The following is a 16839-nucleotide window of genomic DNA, read 5'->3' on the forward strand; positions in this document are numbered from 1 at the left end:
AATTGCAAAATACAAAGTGTTGTATTGTTGTATAGCAGTTCTCTAATTTTTACAGAAATAGTGAATATGACTGTGTGATGTTTAACAAAAAGTGCTTCGGAATTAACTAATTAATTAATTAATTCTGGTTTGAACTCTTGGACAATCTGCGAAGCAGCAATAATTTTTGTCCATTTGAAGTTTCAACTTCGCTCTTTACTTCCGTAAGTCATAACTCTTTTTTTTTTCTTTTTTTTTTTTTAATAGAAAGAATAAACCTATCAAAAAGGTCTTTGTTTAACTTTAGGAGATGAAACTAAAGTAGTCGATATGGGTTTCTGTTAAAATTGGAAATTAAATTTAGGGTTTACCCGTCTAACATTTACATTAAGTTTTAACATTAAGTTTTTAACATTAAGTTATTAACATTAAGTTTTCTGAACGTTAAGTTTTACGTCTAACATTTCAAAATCCATTTTTAAAACAAAGAACTAGTACAAGTAGTATATAAGTAGTATTCAACCAAAAAGAAAGTACGAAATGGCAGGTCTTAAAATTAGACTCTTTTTGCTACTAATTATACCCTTTATTTGTTTTTATTTTAGATTTTTTCTAAGAAAAAACACAAAAACTTCCGTTCTAATCGAAAAATGGCAATTTTAATTGAATATATGATACATATGTGCTGAAAATAGCTAAAGGAAAACGAAGGCAAACAACTTCGTTAGTGCAGATTTAAGATAAGGCACAAAAAAAATTCTTGAGTTTCTAAAACAAAAATGTTTCTAATGAAAAATGAGGTTCTGCCCTTCATTTGTTTTTATTTTACATTTTTTCCAAAGAAAAAACACAAAAACTTCTGTTCTAATCGAAAAATGGCAATTTTAATTGAATATATGATGCATATATAATGAAAATAGTTAAAGGGAAAAAGAAGGCAAACAATTTCATTAGTGCAGATTCAAGATAAGGCACAAACAAATTCTTCAATTTCTAAAACAAAAATGTTTCTAATGAAAAATGAGTTTCTGCCCTTCATTTGTTTTTATTTTACATCCTAATTAAAAACAAAAAAGCCTCCGTTCTAATCGAAAAATGGCAATTTTAATTGAATTTATGATACATATATAATGAAAATAGTTAAAGGGAACAAGAAGGCAAACAATTTCATTAGTGCAAATTCAAGATAAGGCACAAAAAAATTCTTCAATTTCTAAAACAAAAATGTTTCTAATGAAAAATGAGCTTCCTCGTTGCTATAGCAAAGAAGAATCCACCGGGTAAGCTAAACACAATTGAAAAGGAACTCCAACACTGCAAGGTTTAAAAAGTGGGAACACTCTTAAATAGAATAATCACTCATTAATCCATACTTCATCCAATGCGCAAAACTGTGCGACCACTCTTCAGAAGCCCAAAAAATTCCTCTTTGACTAAAAGCTAACAACAAACCGAGAAAACATCCGGCAGTGACATCTAAAATATAATGTCTTTGCAAGGCAATCCTAGATGCTGCAACAGCCAATCCCCATAGGACAAGACATAAAACAACTAAAAATGAGAAAAGACTTAAGGGTAATAAAGATAAGGCGGTAAAAGTGACTAGATATGCAGATCTCGAGCCATGTCCTGATGGAAAAGAGAATTTATCCATTGCAAGCAAGATTTCATCGTGAGGTTTCTTTGGTCTTCTTCTTCTGGTATAGGCTTTCACAAATGCAACTATGATCACATCCAAAACCAAACCTAAAAACATAAACATTTCATCAAGGAATTTTACCAACGGGTTCTAAATTCCTGTTGTAAATAACCATATTCCATCACACTGCCACCATGCAGATTATTTATAATTTGGCCCCTCTTCTCCCTATCATCACTCATTGCATGACTCATATTACTAATTCATATAAACAGCTATGATAGGAAAGAAGAAGGCAAACAATTTCATTAGTGCAGATTCAAGATAAGGCACAAAAAAATTCTTCAATCTCTAAAACAAAAATGCTTCTAATGAAAAATGAGCTTCTACCCTTCATTTGTTTTTATTTTACATCCTATTTAAAAAAAAGCCTCCGTTCTAATCGAAAAATGGCAATTTTAATTGAATTTATGATACATAGGTACTAAAAATAGTTAAAGGAAAGAAGAAGGCAAACATTTCATTAGTGCAGATTCAAGATAAGGCACAAAACAAATTTACTCTTAAATTCCATAATTACAACGTAGACCAGAAATATTCACAGAAATCATTAGAGAGTAAATATCAATTTCACATTTTTGACGCTTTCTTTAAAGTTTCAAAAACTGCATATAGTATACGGGGGTCTTTCCATTAAAAACTAAATTCCTGATTTTTCCTATTTTGTTTAAAAGCTTTATATTGTTGTTTAAATTTCAACTGCATCAATTAAAACAATTAGATTTCTTGTGCACGAGATTTTGAAGGCTGCCTTTCTTCAAAGTACCACCGACATCAAAACTAAAACATTTTTTTGAATCCTGGACTCATTTTTAGTCATTTCATACCTGAGAACCACGATTTCTTGAAATCTTTCTCTTGTTCGTTCCGAAACTGTACAGTATTAGGGCAGTGCCACATATTCGTCAGTGTTGTAATGATAAAACCATAAAAATATTTAATGACAATTTTTGTCGTCGGTAAAAATTGAATATTAACAGTGTCAATTCCCAAAGAAAGCAAGACATTCAAAGGTAAACTACACATTCTTAAATTGTTTGGTTTATTTAAACCACTCCCCCCCCAAAAAAAAAATTCTTGATATTTCCTCATGTTTGAAGATATGCCTGGTTCTGTAAATTTCAAATAAAAAATTCGAACAATCAAATTTCCTTTTCACTGCCCTTGGTACTATAATAAATAATTACTTTTTTTTACTACCATAACTGCACAACTACATATTAAGTTTTTCTTCAAAAAAATTGACCCCCTCCCCCCCCCAAGAAAAAATTGAATTCCTGATATTTCCTAATGTTTGAAGATACGCATGATTCTGTAAATTTCAAATAAAAAATTCAAACAATCAAATTTCTTTTTTCACTGCCCTTGGTACTATAATAAATGACATTTTTTTTTACTACCAAAACTGCACTACTACAGATTAAGTTCTTCTTAAAAAAAATTGATCCCCCCCCCCCAAAAAAAAAATGAATTTCTGATATTTCCTAATGTTTGAAGATATGCCTGGTTCTGTAAATTTCAAATAAAAAAATTGAAAAATCAAATTTCCTTTTCACTGCCCTTGGTACTATAATAAATAATGACTTTTTTTTTCTTTTTTTTTACTACCATAACTGCACAACTACATATTAAGTTTTTCTTCAAAAAAATTGACCCCCTCTCCCCCCCCCAAAAAAAAAAAATTGAATTCCTGATATTTCCTAATGTTTGAAGATATGCACGATTCTGTAAATTTCAAATAAAAAATTCAAACAATCAAATTTCTTTTTCACTGCCCTTGGTACTATAATAAATAATGACATTTTTTTCTTTTTTTACTACCAAAACTGCACTACCACATATTAAGTTCTTCTTCCAAAAAAAATTGATCCTCTCCCCTCCCCCCCAAAAAAATGAATTTCTGATATTTCCTAATGTTTGAAGATATGCCTGGTTCTGTAAATTTCAAAAAAAAAAAAAAGTTCGAACAATCAAATTTCCTTTTCACTGCCCTTGGTACTATAATGAATAATGACCTTTTTATCTTTTTTTTATTTTTACTACCATAACTGCACAACTGCATATTAAGTTTTTCTTCAAAAAAATTGCCCCCCCCCCAAAAAAAAAAAAAAAGAATTCTTGATATTTCCTGATGTTTGAAGATATGCCTGATTCTGTAAATTTCAAAAAAAAAAATTCGAACAATCAAATTTCCTTTTCACTGCCCTTGGTACTATAATGAATAATGACCTTTTTTTCTTTTTTAATTTTACTACCATAACTGCACAACTACATATTAAGTTTTTCTTCAAAACAATTGACCCCTACCCCCAAAAAAAAAAGAATTCCTGATATTTCCTAATGTCTGAAGATATGCCTGGTTCTGTAAATTTCAAAAAAAAAAAAAAAATCGAACAATCAAATTTCCTTTTCACTGCCCTTGGTACTATAATGAATAATGACCTTTTTTTATTTTTTTTTTATTTTTACTACCATAACTGCACAACTACATATTAAGTTTTTCTTCAAAAAAATTGACCCCCCCCCCCAAAAAAAAAAGAATTCCTGATATTTCCTAATGTTTGAAGATATGCATAATTCTGTAAATTTTAAATAAAAAATTCAAACAATCAAATTTCCTTTTCACTGCCCTTCGTACTATAATAAATAATGACATTTTTTTATATTTTTTTTACTACCATAACTGCACAACTACATATTAAGTTTTTCATCAAAAAAATTGACTGCACCCCCCCCCCAAAAAAAATTCCTGATATTTCCTAATGTTTGAAGATATGCATGATTCTATAAATTTCAAATAAAAAATTCAAACAATCAAATTTCCTTTTCACTGCCCTTGGTACTATAATAAATAATGACATTTTTTTTATTTTTTTACTACCAAAACTGCACTACTACATATTAAGTTCTTCTTCCAAAAAAATTGATCCCCCCCCCCCAGAAAAAAATTAATTTCTGATATTTCCTAATGTTTGAAGATATGCATGATTCAGTAAATTTCAAATAACAAATTCTAACGATCAAATTTCCTTTTCACTCATTTGGTACTACAATAAATAATGACCTGAATTTTAATTCAATAAGAGCCACAGCAACAGGAATACAAGATTTCATGGACTCTAAAAACTTACACTAGTCCGAACCCATACCCACACTAAACCAAAATTGTTTACATTATTAAAACAAAAAATACTGAGCACTCAAAAGTGTAAAATAAATAATAATAAATCGATAATAAAATACTTATAATAGTAGCAATGGCGTTTCTAGGTCTGGGAAGAGGGGAAATCTAGGGCCGACCCCCCAGATTTCTGACATCAGACATTGAATTCCTTTTATTTTGTATTTTTATGCTCCTATTAAGGTGCTTAATTGACTAAGAAATTATCACAATTGTGACATTTTTATACCCTCCTCCAAGTTTATGAGGCCTAAAACCATTATTAAAAAATAGTATGAAAGTAATGGTCTTAAATGCTATATTGCTGTTTTGACCCTTCCTCTTGTGAAAAACTATAAAAAGCTCTGTTCCTGTCAAAAGCTGTATTTTATAAAAATCTGTAGGCTATTCAACTGTCCTCTGTCGATTTTGAATTAAGGATGGATTAACAAAATTTTGCCACAACAAGACTTTTCAATTGCTAACGCTATTCAATTGTCCTCTGTCGCTATTCAACTGTATTCAACTAAACGCTATTCAACTGCCCTCTGTCGGTTATGAATTAAGGATGGATTTAACAAAATCTTGCCACGACAAGCCTCATGGTAAATTGAGCTTATGCTTTATGCTAAACTGATTATTCTAAACTGATGCTTTAGTTTCGAGATTTTACCTAGTATTTACAGGTATAAAACAGATTTTACCAGTTTTCAGCAGTAAAAAAATGGAGTTAGAAAACGTAGTACCTAAGTCCACCAAAAAATCAAATTCCAAAAGATGGAGAGAAAATACATTTCGAAAAACTGCAGAAAACATTCTGAATCTTCATCTATTTCTCTGGTTCAAAAATGAACTTTGTAGAGACTGTCGTGGCTTAAATGTATTTTTCCCCAGCAACTTTGCATAAAAAGGCCAGGCCCCCCCTCCAAACTTAAAGACGTTCCAGTTCTCTCAATAATTTAAATGAAATTTACTTCCAATTTCCAAGTTCACCAGTTTCGAATATATAGCTACTACTACTAGACAACTCACTGGAACAGCAAGATATATATATATACATATATATATATATATATATATATATATATATATATATATATATATATATATATATATATATATATATATATATATATATATATATATATATATTTATATATATATAAATAAGTTGTTCGTTTGTGTGTCGACTGACGTCATTATAAGGATTGAGCTGTATGTCGTCATGAAGTTGTTTGTCCACTGACGTCATGTTTGTCAACTGATGAAATTACAGACCGGGACACCGGAACACGGAATATAAATGACGTCCGGGACACTCAAAGAGAAATTACAGACTGGGACACCGGGACACAAATCACGACCGGGACATATAAATGACGACCGGGACACAGGGACACAGCTACAACGGGGACGCCGGGGGGCACAGGGGGATATATAAATGACGACGGGGACACAGGGAATGTTTGATTAGCAATCACCATCAACAAAGCTCAAAGGCAATCATTAGAATAATGAGGTATAGATCTGAATACGGATTGTTTTTCTTATGGACAATTATATGTTACATGATCAAGAGTCAGTAAACCTGACAATCTATTTATATGCACAGACAATGGGACAGCGAAGAATGTTGTATATTCGCAAGTTTTACGTAGTTAAAAACATATATTTTTCTCTATCTATCTCTATTCACAGGTGGGACACAGGGACACAACTACAATGGCGCGTAACAAATATGGCGCGTAACGACTTACGCGCGGGGGGGGGCGCGAAGCGCCACCCCAACAGTTAGTATATATATATATATATATATATATATATATATATATATATATATATATATATATATATATATATATATATATATATATATATATTTTCAAAGTTGGAAGAATTTAATTATTAGTAGAATAAGAAATAAAATATATTCTAACTTAAAAAATAGTAACACTAAATCATTATTTTATAATGCGAAGATTAAACAAGCAATTGCTAATCTAAAGAATGAATTTGTAATTGTGCCAGTGGATAAAGCTAATAATAATTTTGCCATAATTTGTCAGAAGCTGTATTGTGATATCTTAAAAAGGGAGTTATGCACAACTAATGTTTACGAAAAGGTAAATATAGAGGATGAGAATTTAATTGAAAAGACTGAAGAAATACTTTTTAAAAATTTTAATATTAAAATAAATGGCAATGATAAAAAGTTCCCTTTCCTATATTGGACTGTAAAATTTCATAAGAATCCCCCTAAACCAAGGTTTATTGCTGGAGCAGCTAAATGTCCAACCCGCATTGCTGCTACTGACCTCTCTTTAATTTTAAAGGAAATTGTAAATAAACTTAAAACCTATTGTTCTGGTATTAAAAAATTTTCGAATTTTAATCCATATTGGAGTGTTAATAATTCACTGCAGGTGATAGATTCTTTAACAATGGTTTCAGCTAAAAGAATTGAGTCTTTCAATTTTGCGACAATGTATACTAATTTATCACTTAATTTAGTGTTTGATAATTTAAAAACTGTTATAAAGAAATCTTTCCTCTTATCTAGTAAAAGGTTCTTAAGAATAGACATTTATAATAAAAAAGCTATATGGACAAACTGCTTTAATACTACAGTTAACTTGAGATGTTACAGCTTGGATATGATTTTTTGAGTTATTGGAATTTGTTTTATACAATACTTATATAAGATTTGGGGGTGATTTGTACAAGCAAATTATGGGAATTCCCATGGGGGGGAATGCCAGCCCATTTATAGCTGACTTGTTTTTAAGTCAACTAGAATATAAATATATGATGGATAAGAATAATCCAATTAATTTAAAACATGCTTTGTCAAATCATAAAAGATATTTAGATGATATTTTGGTCTTAAATTGTAAGAATTTCATTGATATTTCTAAAAATATATATCCATCAGAGCTTATTCTTGAGCCTAGTCATGGCGCTGGTCATGAAGATCATTTCTTAGATTTAAATATTAATATTTGTGATAATAATAAATTAAGTTTTAAAATGTATAATAAAACGGATGATTTTGATTTTGAAGTGATTAGTTTCCCATTCCCTGAAAGTAATACACACTCAAATATCACATATTCAGCGTTTTTCTCACAGTTACTTCGTTATGCAAGGATTTGTAGTAATTATATTGATTTTAAAAATAGATGTAAAATCTTAAGCCAAAAATTGATATCAAGAGGTTTTTCTGCAAATAAATTAACTTGGCAATTTAAAAAATTTAGTTTTCATTATAACGAACTTTTAAATAAATATCAAAAGAATTATCTAGAAATACTTAAAGAAATTTTTAACTAATTTCGGAGGTTCGAGAAATGTTGTCACAGCGCCATTTATTTTGAATTGTGTTTCTAATTGAGCGGATTTTCTAAAAAATTAGCCACATGGTAAAGATGAATTCTATAATTGTTTAGTTCATTCAGGTTTTTTGCAATGTGTTAATATTTGTGATTTGGTAAAATTTATAATATTTAGTTTACCTATTGTTGCTAAAAGGAGGGATATATTAACAGGATAAGCTTGTTTTTGGTTTTACTTGGTTGTTTTACATTTGCTGTTTTGTTTTTTTTCATAGGCATGTATTTTGGGGGTGATACCTGACGCGGGGATGCCATGGATATTCTGTGGTAGCCACAACACTGTGCTGGGTAGAGAATTTAGAGTGGCGAAACCCTATATAGGCCAGTGTATTCTCCTGATGAGCCCTTATGTTGGGTGTTGCCTCTGAATTATTTGTCTATATTATTTTTCTATTGTTTGGTAAATGACGACTTATACTTATTGACTGCCTGTCCATGGATTATTCTTTATGGTTGATTGTGTGTGGCTATGCTGTTTGACCTATGTGATTGTATGGATGAGTAGGGTTAAGGCCTCATTCAAGTGCTGGTCTATATTAATCACTAATTTAGGAAAACAGTCTTCCTTTTCTCCTTCTGTCTCTTTTTTTTTTTTTTTTTTTTTGTGCTGTAGCATTGGTGATTTCTCTTTTCATTATATATATATATATATATATATATATATATATATATATATATATATATATATATATATATATATATCCATTGTAAACTATATATGCAAGCAATTAAAGCTACCAAAGGTGCATTTCTGGATAATACTAAAAGAGTTACCAAAAAAAAGGTTGACATAGATTTCCTCCTTTGAGGCTGTTTCAGTTAACCAGATAAACCAAATTGACAAAGGCAACCATAACAGACCATTAGAAGTGAGCTGAAAAAAAAAATCAAAATTTTTAGGAAATCGTGATAAGGTCAAAACTTAATATTAAAAAATTCAAATGAGAATTCAATAAATAATAATTGGACAATAAGAGTCACTATTGAAGAAATTCACACTACGAAATATCGTGAACACCTAGGAGAGTGACCTGCGTTAAATTAATCAATGCACTTTAAAAATTCAAAGGTGGAATAAACATAGTCAAACATTTTCCTCTTTTTACACAAATTCTCGTAATTTAACTTTCATCAAGATTAAGAGTAACCCACAAGAAGTGATTTGTGTAAGAATGTCTAATTGACTTTTTGATTCAATAGCGAATAAATTCCCCGCATACAATTGAAGATTTCATGTGCCTCTTAATACTCAATCATTTTAACCTTTTTCTTTTCCTCTTCCCCTCCCTTCCCCCTCCCAAGCGATATACATATCAAACTGCTGGTCGTATAAAGCAAGAGGGGGAAAACCTTATACGAAAGGATTTTTTTTTCTAATGCTCTTTATGAATAAGCAAATCAATACTCCCAACAAATGGCTTTCTGCCATTTTGTGGGGCAGCCAACAAATTTAGGTCCAAAAAAAGCGCAAACCTAACAATCGAATCACAAAAAAGACTAGCTAAATAAACTATCACTCACTAGTAGAATCTAAATTTTTTAAATGATTTATAATTTCATCAGTATGTCATGGCGTTGTGGTACATGCTGCTACTATATGTGTAAACAAAAACCCTCACAATGAAGTGTGTGCCAAAGGTTTAAAATATGAGCCTCTTGGTTGAGTTTCTGGGAACTAGAGTAAAATACCATTTTATTGGGCCTGCCAACATTGGGTGTAGATACCTTAGTCCCACAAAACAAAACAGCCTAATACCCTCAGGGAGAATTGAGAAGGTTTCAGCCAAAAAGAAACACATTCAGAACCCGCATCCAGAAAAATTGCCCCTTCCTAGTAAAAAAGGTTAGGTCATTGAAAAAAAGGCCTGCATATAGCACGTGTAGGAGTGTTAGATACGGGCGTATCAGAGCCCACCACGTGCTCAGGAGAGGGTGTGCTTTGGGCTCGGTTCCCCTGAAATATCAAGGTTTGTAGGACTTAGGCAATTTACTTCTGTGTATGGAATATGCTTTGTGCTCTTTTTGGGTATACCCAACCATTTTTGTCAAAAGTTATGGCAATTTCATTGTACTGATAATTTTTGACGCGAAACTTTAAACTAAATGTGTTTTATGTATTTTAATCAATACAAAAGTCAGATACTTTTGGCATATAGATTATTTTTCAATCAGTTTTTTATAGCATTAAATGCTATTAATAAGTGTCACTCTTTCATTGGCATTTATTATTTTGACAAAAGAAAATATTTAAAATTTCATTTGACAAAATTGAAAATATTTTAGACTCAAATTAGCAAAATGTTGTCAAATCAAATCAAAGTGTCGTCTGTTTCCACCAACAGAAGTCCTTTCCATTCTAAAAAAATGAAAAGATAAGTGGACCAAGAGACAAACACAAGAGACAAGACATGATAACTAAATAATATAACTGGTAATAAATCCACAAGTAAATACATTTTTTTAACTTCTTATTTGCGAGTGCTTCTGAGTTGTCCATTTTAATAAAAATGCAGAAACTGCATTGAAAATTTCTGTTATGCTTGAATTTACAGTTAAATACCAATTGTGTTACAGCAACAGAACTAGTTTAGAAGCTTCTTCCGAGGATAACAGAGCTGCATTAGTTTCGAACGAAAGTTGGAGAAGGACAAGTCTCGAGCACTACATATTTTGCAACCCATGTCCAATTATACTGTATGTTTGGCCTGAAATAAATACACAATCTATCTCTCTCAATGTATCTAAAGTTTTGATCAGCCAAAAATTCTCACATATAAAAGTAGGATTGTTCATGAAGAAAGGAGGAACAGTCAATTATTGTAATACGTCTGCCATAAGACCAATTTGATATTCAGACAGTCTATCAGTCTGAGTTACCCCTAAATATTATAAGAATAGAATATAGAATAAAAATAACATTGAAGGATATACAGACAACATACATGCCATCAACCATAACCTTGAATTTGAAGAAAACGATTAAGCACCATACCAGCTGACACAAGCGGAACTAAGTGAGCTCATTCTGGACCTTGACCCCTAGGGTTATAAATTTAGCATTTTCCAATTTCATGTTATGGTGTCTGAGCTTAAAGATCATCCGATGGATCTTCTTTCTTTTTTATAACCCAATACAATCTAGTTGACTGCTGAGACTTCAAGGGTTTAGTGATATTTTGGATGTTAACTGAGATTCGCCTAACAGGGTTTTTTCTTGACTCTTTCGTGTGTGAAAGCTATGCTAATTCTCAACACCAACAATCTTAATTCTTTTTCAAGTAGGTAAGCTACTGGCTACTATAGGTAAGCTACTGGCTGGTAAGTAGGAAACTTGACAGCAAACGTGACAGCTCTTCTTTACTGAATACAATATCCAAACTCAAGTAGAAAAGCTGTGACATTATTAAGGTCATGGCTATCAAACAGTTCGTGGTAACGAACTGTAGTAAGGAGCGACCCGGCTCAATAGTAACCAAAACTCTATAAAATGGAATTTTGATACCAATACCTACATCAAAAGAATCGCATTTTAATGCTGATTTTAAATATATAAGTTTCATCAAGTTTAGTCTTACCCATCAAAAGTTACGAGCCTGAGAAAACTTGCGATATTTTAGAAAATAGGGGGAAACGCCCCCTAGAAGTCATAAAATCTTAACGAAAATCACATGATCAGATTCAGCGTATCAGAGAACCCTACTGTAGAAGTTTCAAGCTCCTATGTACAAAAATGTGGAATTTTATATTTTGGCCAGAAGGCAGATCACGGATGCGTGTTTATTTGTTTTTTTGTTCGTTTGTTGTTTTTTTGTTTGTTTGTTGTTTTGTTTGTTTGTTAGGGGTGATCGTATCGACCCAGTTGTCCTAGAATGTTGCAAGAGGGCTCATTCTAACGAAAATGAAAAGTTCTAGTGCCCTTTTTAAGTGACCAAAAAAATTGGAGGGCACCTAGGCCCCCTCCCACGCTAATTATTTTACCAATGTCAACGGATCAAAATTCTGAGATAGCCATTTTATTCAGCGTAGTCGAAAACCTAATAACTATGTCTTTGGGGACGACTTACTCCCCCACAGTCCCCATGGGAGGGGCAACAATTTACAAACTTTGACCAGTGCTTACATATAGTAATGGTTATTGGGAAGTGTAGAGGCCTTTTCAGGAGGATTTTTTTAGTTGGGGGGAGGGGTTGAGAAGAGGGGGATATGCTGGGGGAACTTTCCATCGATAATTTGTCATGGGGGAAGAAAATCTCCATGAAGGGAGCGCAGGATTTACTATCATTATTTAAAAAAAAAAACAATGAAAAAATAAATATGAAAAAGTTCTTTCAACTGGAAGTAAGGAACAGCATTAAAACTTAAAACAAACAGAAATTATCACCCATTTGAGGGACAAAATTTAAGCTTTAGTGTAAAGAGCGAGGATCTGACAAGGGGGCGAACCCCCTCATATATGTAATAAAAATATGAAAATACAAAAGTTCTTTACGTAAGCTAATTTATAAGTTACGTAAATCTTTTACTAATAAAAATATTCGTAAAAAATTAAAAGTTCTAGTTGCCTTTTTAATTAACCAAAAAATCGGAGGGCAACTAGGCTTCCTCCCCCGCTCTTTTTTTCTCAAAATCATTCGATCAAAATTATGAGAAAGCCATTTAGCCAAAAAAAAAACGAAAATTTCGTTCTTATTATTCCTCTGCGGAGAGCAAAATCAAAACATGCATTGATTCAAAAACGTTCAGAAATTAAACAAAAAAAACAAGTTTTTTAACTGAAAGTAAGGAGCGACATTAAAACTTAAAACGAACAGAAATTACTTCGTATATGAAAGAGGCTGCTTCCTCATCAACGCCCCGCTCTTTACGCTAAAGTTTTTTTACTGTTTTAAAAAGAAGAATTGAGAGAAAGAGTCAAACTTTAGCGTAAAGAGCGGGGCGTTGATGAGGAATGCAAATGCACCAAATCAGTGGGACAGTGGGGATATGAAATCATATTACATTCAAGCATGTTGGCCTACAAGAAATCTTGACTCTAGTAAGAGCAGTATGCTTCCTGAATCTCTCTTTGATACAAAAGATGTTCTCCTTCCACTTGTGAATATAATGTTTTTGGCAAAAAAATCTACCAAAGATAAGAACAAGAAAGGTAAGAAAAGAGGTAAGGAAAGGTAAAGATAAGAAAAGAGGCCTTTAAATACTTGAGAGAAAAATTTTCCATACTGGGTGAGTCAAAAATTATTAAAGACTTCATCAAATATCAAATTATACAAACTTCCATAGGTCTCGGATGAAACAGAAAAGAAAGATTGGAAAAAAGCTTTAAAAAGATTTATTCGTGGATTGATGGATGAAGGATATACATTCTCCAGAGCCATTGCTGGTGGACAGAGGCATCGACGTTTCAGTTGCGACAACACAAATTAAAGACAGCACTAAAAGGATTAAAAGATATAGTAAGGCATCAGGTGCTGATAGTGTCGTAAATAAACTTCTGAAATATGGTGGTTAAGAAGTTAGAGATATATTACTGGAGATAATGAAAATGACTTCTAAAAAGGGGGAAACACGTAGCCATTTTTACAAACATGAGCCTATTTACAAGAAAGGTGATAAAAACAACTATATTAATTATAGAGGCATTAGCTCGATTTCTGTTGGAAGAAAATTACTTTAAAAGATGACACTTATTAGACTTCAAAATGCTATAGATACTATTTTAAGAGAAAAAGTGTGTACCAAATTGTCACTCATATATTAATAGTTTAGAATTGTCTCACTCGTCAGACCCGTTTTATCTTCAGTTTTATCTTCCGTTTTATTCTCCAAGGCTTAGATTAAATAAATGAAATGAGCATCCTAGATAAAAATGTTAGAAAAGCAAATTTAATCTTTCAGGTTTTTAGAGTTCAGTATGTTTAAAAATTGATGTAGAGAAGGATGTGTTTCTTAGAATAGGAATAAATGAGAATGATCAACTGGAGAGCATCACTAGTATTATTAGTAAAGGTGCACGAAAGATTAGAGACCCAGGGTGTTTTTTTCACAGTTGAAATATTTTGGAAAAAAAAAAAGTCTGCAAACCCAGAATAGAATATAGGAAGCTACAGCAGTGATAGTGGTCAATAATATGATTTGCTAAGCCAAAGGTTTCTTTGTGAGTCCAAAAACCCACTTTATACTGACACAGAATGCAGTAGTCAAAGAGTATTACAAGGGGGTGCCCACTAGCTACGATAATCAAAATTTCATCATGAGTGCCTACGACATTTATGCAGGAAAACAACAAAATACCATTAAATAAATTAATGAAAGTATGTACTTTGAAATGTAAAAACGACATAGTTGAAATTTCAAAGTCTAGTGTAGCCAATATCCGATTAAGTATAAGTCTGTAGGGATAGTGCAGTATGTACTTCCCTCGGGCAGTATTTAGTATCCAACCGACAAGTATATCTAAATTTAGGAAAAGTCTTAAAGATCATTTAGTAAAGAATCAAACATAATAGCATTTTGTTTTTACTTGTTTTTTTCTTCTTTTCCTCTGAGGAGTTGATGTCCCCTGAGTGTTTGTTCATTGTTTATGGTTGTCCTCTCTGCGCTTTGACTCCCAGGCCACAGGTATGTTCTCTTTTTCATCTCATATGGTCCTGAGACATTCGTCCTTCAAAAGACAGGGGAAGATTCGTTACATGTTTCCCAGAGAAATTAGCTAAGGATAGTTTGAAGTACCTGTTTGACTGATTAAATGTCAAACAATAAGCAGCATAAAAAGTATAATTTAATCCCACTTCCTCAGGCTAAAATAAAAGAAGTAGCGAGATGACTAGAACATTCTTTAACAACAAGAACAAATTACCAAAGTTGTGCTCATATGCCATCATTCTGGGTTCTCCTGGGTATGGTCAAGAACAGACTGTCCCAAATAGAATGAGAAGAGGTCATAAGGGAGAATTTAAAGGAAAGTGGAGCTTCAAGAAAAAAGTAAAGAACAAAACTTTGAATAGATCTGGTAGAGGAGGAGTTTGTGCAGCTGTGTTGGCCTCAGGTGAGCTGGTGCTGAAATGAGTTGTTAGTTGTAAGGGTACTGGTAGTATAAGATAGTTACATTTAAATTAAAAGGATCATAGGTAAGTAAAACGAATACAGACATATATGAATATAATACAATACAGATGTAATACAGATGAATTGTGTCTTTTTGAAAAAGTGAATCTTGTATTACTGACAAAGTACCCTGTTGTGGTACAGTGGTTTGATGTTCTGCTTGGTCCCTGCTGCTGCAAGGTTGGGGGGGGGCAAATTTGGTACTTGTCCCTGTAAAAGAGACACAGCAACTGAAATGTCCATTCAACAAACTATGTGCCAGCAATGGCTGTGGAGGATCTTTATCCTTTTTTGTACAACTAAACGAAAGAGTTTTACAAAAACAAATAACAATAATATTTTTACATATGTTTTCGTAATTGGCTGTATGATTTTGCTGAGTAGTGTCACTTGTTGTTTTTCTTCTTCTCAGGAATTGGATTTAGTTTTTCCCCTTATCAGTCTTCCTTACTCTTTGATCAATCCCAAAAAACGTGCAACAAGTCCATCACTCATTATAGTAATTGTAACATCAGAGTCAATGCAAGGTTTTGTCATCCTTCAGGACACAGATCCAAAGGAGAAAAATTAACAAAATAAAACCATAAAAAGGCACAATAAACTTTAAAAAAGAACTCTGTACATTAGCAGTGACTAATGTCACCTGCACTTGGTGTTAAAGATCCAGGAAATGAGGAATAGATTTTTATTTTAACATTGTAGGATTGTTTTTAGTGGTTAATGTGCTGTCCGAAGCACTCATACATTAACATATGCTTAACGGACAACTGCAAGTTAATTTGATTATTTTATAGGCAAAGATACATTAGATAAGGTTATGTTAAAATTGTCAATTTCAATATATATTCAGTATCGCTCTTGGCAATTATCACAATTAAATGACAGCATACCACCAGTTTTAATACACATGTATTAAATCCAAAATTTGTGGAACCATGTTTTCTCAGGATTTTTTTCTGTCAAGTGTTTTTTTCTGTTGAAAACAAGAACTCTAAACAACCCAAAGATTATTGATAACATATACCATACCCCAAGAAACTGCATGTGATTCTTGTAAGATGATAATCCCCTAGGCAGACTTTTCTCCATGCATTCAAGTAAATACTCAGTAATTTGTTTATCCTTGACTAAGATATTCTGCAGCCATGGTGGTGGAATTCTTTTCTCCTCTTCCATTCCTATACCTGCAATACACTATAATCAACACTTACAACTGAAAAAAAAAAATAGCACAATAAACATCAGGCCTATATGAGCATTAAACTGAAGGAACAATACATAACCCTTGTATTAGCTTATAAAACAAATATTGCAAAAAGGTTCTAGTTATAAGGTCCTAAAAAATTTTTGTTATTGTTTTGTTGTCTTACAGGAAGTATCAAATGATGTTTCCATCCAAATATGATGAGGTTATTACATTTGATGACCTCATCAAATGAATGACCAGGTATAGCACTCTTAGCTGAGGTAAGAGTACTAGGAGATTGGAACGTGACCAACATAGA

At 32.1% G+C, this 16839-nt stretch overlaps 1 protein-coding gene across 1 annotated transcript in view; it reads right to left on the minus strand.

The window, feature by feature from the left end:
- Positions 1-1061: 1061 nt before the first annotated feature.
- The window catches only part of LOC136043959 (polyisoprenoid diphosphate/phosphate phosphohydrolase PLPP6-like), a 35714-nt gene continuing 19936 nt past the window's right edge, over positions 1062-16839 (minus strand). Inside the window, exons 2-4 of the mRNA XM_065729034.1 lie at positions 16364-16528; positions 9005-9104; positions 1062-1725 (exon numbers count right to left, since the gene is read on the minus strand). Of these exons, the coding sequence (XP_065585106.1) occupies positions 1322-1725; positions 9005-9104; positions 16364-16510 (651 nt within the window). The 5' untranslated portion in view covers positions 16511-16528 and the 3' untranslated portion in view covers positions 1062-1321. The remainder of the gene's footprint in view (positions 1726-9004; positions 9105-16363; positions 16529-16839) is intronic.

The sequence above is a fragment of the Artemia franciscana genome, chromosome 2 (genome assembly GCF_032884065.1).
Source record: "Artemia franciscana chromosome 2, ASM3288406v1, whole genome shotgun sequence".
Taxonomy (NCBI): Eukaryota; Metazoa; Arthropoda; class Branchiopoda; order Anostraca; family Artemiidae; genus Artemia; species Artemia franciscana.